General features: G+C 36.8%; 1 protein-coding gene across 1 annotated transcript in view; it reads left to right on the top strand.

Moving 5' to 3' along the window:
* The window catches only part of Slc9a7 (solute carrier family 9 member A7), a 110,656-nt gene that overhangs the window by 19,925 nt on the left and 82,016 nt on the right, over nucleotides 1-8,715 (top strand). Inside the window, exons 3-4 of the mRNA XM_031344235.1 lie at nucleotides 2,409-2,485; nucleotides 5,098-5,210. Of these exons, the coding sequence (XP_031200095.1) occupies nucleotides 2,409-2,485; nucleotides 5,098-5,210 (190 nt within the window). The remainder of the gene's footprint in view (nucleotides 1-2,408; nucleotides 2,486-5,097; nucleotides 5,211-8,715) is intronic.

The raw sequence follows: 8,715 nt of genomic DNA, 5'->3' as shown, positions 1-8,715 counted from the left end.
TCTGTAGACCAGGCTGGCCTTGAATTCAGAAGTCCGCCTGCCTCTGCCTCCCAAGTGCTGGGATTAAAGGCGTGTGCCACCACCACCTGGCTAGTTTCACCATTCTTGTTGGTGCTGTGAACTCAAGAGAATGGAGCCTAAAAATGAGGGAGACTAAAGTTTCATGTACTAGCCAATTTTATTTAGAGTATCAGACAATTTCTATTCTGGGGTTAATGTGGTAGCTACTTTTATATCAACTTAACACAAGCTACTTATCTGAAAGGAGAGAACCACAATTAAGAAAATGCCTCCATAAAATCCAGCTGGAAATCATTTTCTTAATTAATGATTAATGCAGGGAAGGGCCCAGCCCATTGTGGGTGATACCATCCCTGGGCTGGTGGTCCTAGGTGCTATAAGAAAGCAGGTTAAGCAAGACTCGAGGAGCAAACCAGCAAGCAGCAAGCCTCCATGGCCTCTGCAACAGCTCTTGCCTTCAGGTTCCTGCCCTGTGTGAGTTCCTGCCCTCACTGCTTTTGATGATGTGGAGCTGTGAGCAAAATAAATCTTTTACTCCCCTAGTTGCTTTGGCATGGTGTTTCATCACAGCAATAGTAACCCTAACTTAGGCTGCTAAGCAATGTCACATAATCAGAGGTATATGACTTCACATGACTTAAAGGTATATACAAACTCAAGGACGGGCTGTGATTGGAAACATTTAAGATAATGGTTAATTTGAAGTAAACCCAATTTACCACACAAATAACAAAAGCACATTTCAAGAACAAACCAATGTTTAGAAGGAACAGAGGTCACAAGGCTCTTGTCCTGTTTTCTTGGAGTTTCCTCACAAGCTCTCAGAATTCTAACACAGTTCCATTCTTGAATCATGTTCTGACACTGAGCCCCAGCACAAGTGCATTTGAAATTGCAATTTCTATCTGAGTATGTCACCTGAATGCCATTGGTTCTAGTGTTACCTCATATAAGCCCTTAATGGAACTTTAAAAAATCATTTTACCTTTATTTAATTTAGGTGCCTGTGTATGTGAATGCATGCATGCCACAGTGTGCAAAAAGTCAGAAGACAACTTGAGCAGGGATGGGGTGGGCTGTGGCCAGTTCTCTCTTTCTGCAGGGCAGGTCTCAGAGATCAAACTCAGGATTGGTGGCAATTGCCATAACTTATTGAGCCATCTTGTCACCTTCTTTAATGGAAGTTTTATTGGAATTACAGTTGTTAATATTTTTGAAATCTGACACCCCTCAAATCTTTCTATATAAACACAATAGCATTAAAAAATACTCAAGACAGAATCAAATATAATATGTTCATTATCTGTTCAGGCAGCACCTTCATTTGGTGACTGTTGGCATGAACATGCCCTTGAAAGATTCTTCTGAGCAGTAAATGTTCTTTTGACATCTGAGTCTCAGAGGAACAAACATTGTGGAAAGATAACAAGGTCTTTGACTGTCTGTGATACAGAGCAAAGGACAACTGCAGCCCTTTGCTCATATAGCTTGCTGTGATGCTGGCTGTGCCTGCTTTCTCTGATGTTGCTCAGCTGGCATACTGGGTCTTTGCTATAGTTAAAAATGATGGCTAAGGTTTTTATGTTTTTTTGTTTAATTAGGGTGTTTGGAGGATTTTCCTTGTCTTTTTATATTAGGAAGCTCTCAGTTTTCAATAGGAATTGCTTTTGTGCATTGCTGAAAGATCTTAAGAGCAGGTTATAACTCTCCCTCCACCACAGGACTCCATGGACCTGATTACTTGTATGATGTGAATGTATGTGCACATGTATTTGTTGTGTTCATTTTGAAGGTAACTTTTGAATATGCAGACCCATCAAAGGGATATTACACTCTCCTCCTGAATAATCTCTACATCTTAACATTGATTCTAGGTTTTCTACTATACAAACGTTACCATCTTGAATTGAACTCACTACCATTCTCACTTTTCCATTCCTGTCTCTATTGTCCATCTTTTTCAGGCTCCAAAAAGTAAAACAGATGATATAAGGAGATATAATAAGATATCTTATGTCCCATAAGCATATATTTAGGAGTCTGTTTTCCACTATCAAATTAAGTAGAATTCTTCTCAGAAGATACTTTCTCATTTATCTATTTCAGACTACCATCTCTAATGATGATCTTCTGGGGATCATAGAATAAGCTGGTCTTTGTACAGTCTCAAAAAATAGTTGGTCTACTTATATATATGTGTATACATACATATACTTAATAGATCTTGATATTAGCCAGAATTGTTTTATCTGAAATTACTAGATGTACATACAGTGTAGAATACCAGGTTTTAGAGGCTTTTAATGTGAAGTTTTTGTTTGTGTGTTTGATTTTTTTTGGCTTCCTGTCAATAATTACTATAATCTCTAAATTTTTGTTTCATTCAGAGACACTTTTTCAGAAATCTTGGGTCGATTCTGGCCTATGCTTTCTTGGGGACTGCTGTTTCTTGCTTCATTATTGGGTAAGTAATTCTTTGTTGTGTAACCAGTCTATCAAACTACCCAAAGGAATGAGATTCATCAGCATCATGTACAAAGCAGTATCTTAATGTTCTGTGAGGATGGCAGTTTGGATAGAGAGTTATCCTGTCCAGTATGGTAGTTAGCTACATGTGGGCATTAAATTTAAATTAAGAATAATTAAAATGAACTAAAATTACTAGATCATAATTTCCTGATAAAAAGAACCAGGTGTCTCTTACTCTAGGGCTGGAATAGGAACTTTCCATGAAGATTGAGCATCTTTTAATACCAAGAGTAAGCAAATGCTCAAAACACAGTAATAAAGTTACAAAGCATGCCACAGGAACTCAAAAGCCAACCTGGAAATTCTCACTATACCCAGAGTGGCTGAAACACAACAAAATGAATAGCTTTATATTAGATTATCATATAGAGTATAAAATAAATATTCCTGAGTCTATAGATAGAGAAAAATATATTATTTGATGAAGAAACAAATGATAAGAGGCACATTTCATATGCCAAATTGTAGATAAGTGTTATGGATATAGTCACCTTCAAAGAGGTAGAACTTAGTCCTACTGACTTCAGATCTTCATTCCAGCCTAGTTTTGAGTATAGGCTGTATGTTGTAGCTTCTTATAAAGAATATAGTACAGAAAGTATGGAAAGAAGAGAGTGGCTTAAAAGGTAAGAACATGGAAGACATTACAAGTCATGTCGTTATTACATATCCTTGAGATTTGTGATGAGAAGGGCACTTTGCCTCCCTGGTCATCTACCCCAAATACATCATCACCTCTCTCTGGAGAAAAAGCCAGACAAAAAGCACTCTGCAAACTTTCTGACCAGCATTGCTCAAAATTACTAAGGTCATCAGAAACAAGTAGTGGCTGAGAAACTTTCACAACCAAAAGGAGACCAGGAGATTTGATGACTAAATGCCATGTAGGAATTTAGATGGGATCTTTCAGCAGAAAGGTGATATTAGGCTTTAAAAATGCACTAGCAAATCTGAATGTAGGAAGAACTTTTAAAAATTAGTTGGAAAGCTGTAGATAAAGGCAAGGATCAAGTCTATTCTTTAAAAGGAGGGTCTTGGAGTTTGTCTTTAATAAGGTGACAGACCAATGAAGAATACCAGGTTCCCAGCATGCATTAATTGTGATGGGAAGCAAGATTTGAATGAGGCTGCCAGAGGGAAATCTACCACTTAGATCAAGCATTTTAGTAAAAAGAAATGGAGAAGGAAGTCTGCTTTCAGAAAATATTTGAAATGTATGAACATGCAAGAAGCCTTTGATAAACAGCAAAGAACAAATCAGATCTGTGCCACAGAGCTGCCATAGACTGAAGTTGAGCTGAATGAAGCAATACTTGGCACATACTAGGAAAGCATTAAGTTCTAGCTAGTTCTTCTCATAAGGATTCCAATCTGCACTGCAAACTCTTCTTTCACTCCTAGCTTAGCCATACCACTGTTCTAGCCAGTAAAGACATAAGGGTAGACCGTGACATGGTCCTTACCTTTACAAATTTCATTGAATGGTTGGCTATAGTATACAGTGAGTTAATTCTATGTTATTTTTACTCTTTTAACCCTTAAAGCTGCTGTTATTGTTGATGCATACATGCATCATGCACACAGATACATACATGCATGTAATAATACATGGTAGGCTATTTTTCAACACATTGCTGTTTCCAGTTATAATCTGCCACATAGGAAGTTTGCTCCAGTCAAGCTGAAATTTGAACATGGTGGTCCCTGTTAGACCTTGCCACATTCTGCCCAATATAAGGATAGCTACAGTTAGCCTGCCTCACCTAAACAGAGCAGGATACTGGTGATCTACCTGGACTTTTCAAGAGGGTTCTATTTCTACCTTCTTTGCACTGATTTTTGATGGAGATATCAGTAATATCATTCTCTCCAGCTTCACTAGACCCCCTAATTTCTATGACTTGAGATAAACTTTCTTATAATTCTACAATTATAGTGATTTATTATACATTATTTCAGGCTCTATCTTCCATTTTCCTCTATCACCCAGTTGCTTAAGATCTTTAACTTTATGACTCATCAAAGACGATACTTTGCAGTTGCTATAGTTGATAATAAAAGCAACTTTTAAGAAACATTTTAAGAAATGTTCAGTGGTTGAGAATGTAAATCAGTTGGTGCAGTTTACCTAACATGCACAAAGCTTTGGGTGGTAGTAGTTTACACCTGTAATTCTGGCAAGAGAATTAGGAGTTCAGGGACATTCTTGAGTGGATCAGAAGTTGAGGGTCATCTTCTGCTACTTGATGAGTCAAGCCCTGATTGGTCTAAATGAGACTGTCTCAGTACCCTACCTCCATGCACACACAAAAATCAATAATAGCCAAAGAAATATTCAGATGCTTCTGTAAGATAATAATAAACTACAAACTAGTCCTTGGTGCCAAAGTCCTATTTGCCTAGGTTCCTAGTAAGTGTCCAGCCATAAGAGCTGACTATTGCTTTCCTGACTCTCCCTTAAAGTATAATGTTCTAATAGTACTCTAGTACTCTGTTTATATGTGTGCAAGATTTTCTTCCTGACACTGTTTATCTACCATCTTGCAGAAATCTTATGTATGGAGTGGTGAAACTCATGAAGATTGTAGGCCAGCTCTCTGATAAATTTTACTACACAGATTGTCTCTTTTTTGGAGCAATTATTTCTGCCACTGACCCAGGTAATTGGACATTTGGTTTGATCATTATGTTACTATAATATTTAAATCTTATCAATTTCAGAGCAGTCATTGACTTTTGTTGCAGTAGAAAGACTGTGCCATTAACATATGATGGAGGAATGGAATAGTAGTTAAATCCAATAGGCTTAGGCTTCTAAGAGAAGTATGTGTTTACCTTCTCTGGTGGTTTGAATAAGATGTCCCCTATAGTCTCAGACACTTGAATATGTAGTCCCCACTTGGTGGTGCTGTTTGGAAAACCTTAGGAGATGTGGCCTTGTTTGAGGAAGTAGATCATTGGAGGTAGGATGTCAAAGTTTAAAAGCCTTGTTTCATTGTTAGTTCATTCTCTGAGCTTGTGGTTTAAAATGGGAGCTTTTAGTTTGCTCTAGCCACCATACCTCGTATTTGTTGCCTTTTTGGGGGGAAGCTATAATGGTGAATGGGCTCTTATGACTTTGGAACCTTAAGCCCTAATAAACTCTCCTTCTATAAGTTGCCCTGGTCATTTGTGTATTTTAGGAATACAAAAGAAACTGTACCTCCTTACTGTTTTATTGTGGGAAAATAGCATACAATGTGCATCCTAATTTCTGAACATATGGTTCAGTAGTGTTTATGCTTTATTCAGCAACTAATTTCTTGAATTTTTTCATCATTTACAATGGAAACTCTCTAAACTCATATAGCAACAACTTTCCTTTTGTGTTTCTATCCAGCTTCTGGCAACCAACATCTATTCTCTTTTTCCCTCTATAAATTTGACTACTATAATTTCCTCGTGAAATCTTAGGGTATTTGTCTTGTCACTGACTCATTTTAGTTAGCATCCTAAAAGCAGCAGTCCATCCATGGCACAGCATATGCCATGATCTCCTTCCTTTTAAGGTTGAAAACTGTTCCACATTTTGCTTCTTGAGTCTTCTGTTTAAGGACACTTGAGTTCTCTCTACCTGCATTTCCTTCTTGTCGTTCCCTTTAGACTGACTAATGTGGACACAATGTGGATGTATTCTTTTTCAGCATTGTGCTTTCACCTTCCTTTAGGAAGGGTGCCATTTGCTTTTAATAATGATTTTCCTTAATAGAAACAGTTGTATCCATAAACATTTTTGTGTAGAGTTCTTCCATGGCTACCATATTGTGATGGAATTTTTATAAGTCTCTTATTTTGTAGTTTTCAAGTGTTAGATGAGCCATTTCCTAAAAGTGGAGTTAATGTATAGCTTTTCTCCCTGGAACATCAAAAACAAGCAAGATAAACTTAACTCCAAGTTGGAATGTCTAAAGCAGAGCAGGGGGCTGGGGAGATGACTCAGCAGTTAAGAGCACATGCTGCTCATGCTGAAGACCCAGGTTTGATTACTAGTACTCAGATGGTGGCTCACAATCATCTGTAACTCTAGTTTCAGAAGATCCACGTGCAGGGATCTGCAATATGGGTATTGCAATGGGTATATGAATACCAATATATATAAAATTTTAAAGTTCCTTCCCAAAGTATCAGCTATTGCTTTCTCTAATGTCAACTATTGCACGTTTGTTCTCCATGTTTATGGATTCAATTAACTGCAAATCAAATGTAGTTGTCATAAACTGCACATACATATATGTATTCATGCATATATATATAATATATATATATATTCATAAATATAATGTCATGGGTCCATATAATGTTACTTGTATGTATGTTTTCAGGGCTATGGAAAAAGAGGCCATGATTTTGAAAGAAAGTAGGGAGGGATATTTGGAAGGAGAAAAGGGAAGGGAGAAATGTTATAATTAAGTTATAATCTCAAAATAAACAACAACAACAACAACAAAAACCCAATTATACATGTAATGTTGTTTTTTCTTGTTTTACTCCCTAGCCTGTGTAGTGTAAGAACTGGTTACATAGCATTTACCTTGTAGTAATAATTACAGACAATTTAGATATGCTTTTAAATGGAATAGGGAAAAATACACATATCATTTTACATAAGGGAATTCAGCATGTGTGGATTTTGGTGTCCATGTGAGGAAGTTCTTAGAACTGATTTCCTTCAAATAATGTGGATTAACTGTACATATATAATTTATGGAGAAAGTGTTGGTCCTGTCCTAACAGTGGAGGTATAAAAATTTTCTTGATGTGTAAAATGCTAACATTCTGAACAGTAATAATCTTAAAGATAGTGATAGTTTCCACTTGACCATGCCTCTTGGAGGCCCTCTAGATTAGTGTTATCCCATAGATTTTTCTGTAAAGAATATTATATAGTCTACTCAGTTTAATCATGTGCTGCTACTGAGCATTTGAAATATTGGGCACTGCAAACTGAAGGACTGAGCTTTAGATTTCATTTAATATTACACAATTTAAATTAAGTGGCTACATATGACTAGTGGTCACCACAATGAACAACATGGTGCTAGACAGTTGTGTAGTTCTGAAGAATCTCAATCTTCCAAGATAGAGTAACCTTTCTTACCTCCATATATTATCATAGACACTCTAAATTAGTATTGAAGGATTGGCTGTTTGAGACAACTTAGTTTGTGAAAAGAAGGTAAGAGATACAGAGTCTTGGCGCCTTTGAGTTGAGCTCTAGTTAGGCCAGCCATTGATTAGCTGGATTGGGCCCACTTTACCTTCTCCCCAGCATCCTCATCTATAAAGTAGAAGTAATGCTTCCTGTTTCTAAGGCTCCTTTGAGAATTAAATGCAGCCACACATGCAAAGCACTGAGCATAACATTTGCTGATTATGTTGGCCTCTGTGCACATCTGACTCAGGCAGAGAGTTCTGCTTTCCTCATGTTTATTTAAAAGGCAAATAATAGATCCTCACTACTCAAGCATGTTTCTAAAAAATACCCTGAAAGGTAGCTTTATTTAAATGTTAATCTGCCTGTGACTAGGTTCAGAGGACAATCTATTGAGAAATAGATTCTTCATAAGCCTGAGAAAGGTGTTTAAGCTGTCTAAACATATATTACTATTTATGTTTGCATATGGCCTTATTATATCATCTTATTAGCACTATAACCAAATAATAGGTGAATGTGATAAAGGTAGCATATACTGTTTTCTGAACAGTATTGCTTAAGTTATGCCTCACTTAATTGGATAAAAGACCCAGTTTTTCAGACTATGTATATACCTGCTTATTTTGTTTTAATATGTTTGTGTTTGTTGCGACATTGCCATGATACATCATTTTTATTTGGCCTTTGAAGATTGGCATAGTAAGAGTTCTATGTAAATAAATGTTGTAGAAAATTAGAAACTTAAACTTGTTAGACTTTAGGACATTAACTTTAACTGATTTTTAAATGAATAGCCTTTGAGATGTAGGATGTTTTACTAAAACAGTCTCCTAAAAATCTGCTGCTTGAAAACTTGGACTATAAGAGAGATTGAGTTGGGCAGTGGCAGTGGCGGTGCATGCTTTTAATCCCAGCACTTGGGAGGCAGAGGCAGGCAAATTTCTGAGTTCGAGGCCAGCCTGGTCTACAGA

This window comes from Mastomys coucha, chromosome X, assembly GCF_008632895.1.
Source record: "Mastomys coucha isolate ucsf_1 chromosome X, UCSF_Mcou_1, whole genome shotgun sequence".
NCBI lineage: Eukaryota > Metazoa > Chordata > Mammalia > Rodentia > Muridae > Mastomys > Mastomys coucha.
This window is presented reverse-complemented; position numbering and strand designations above follow the sequence as displayed.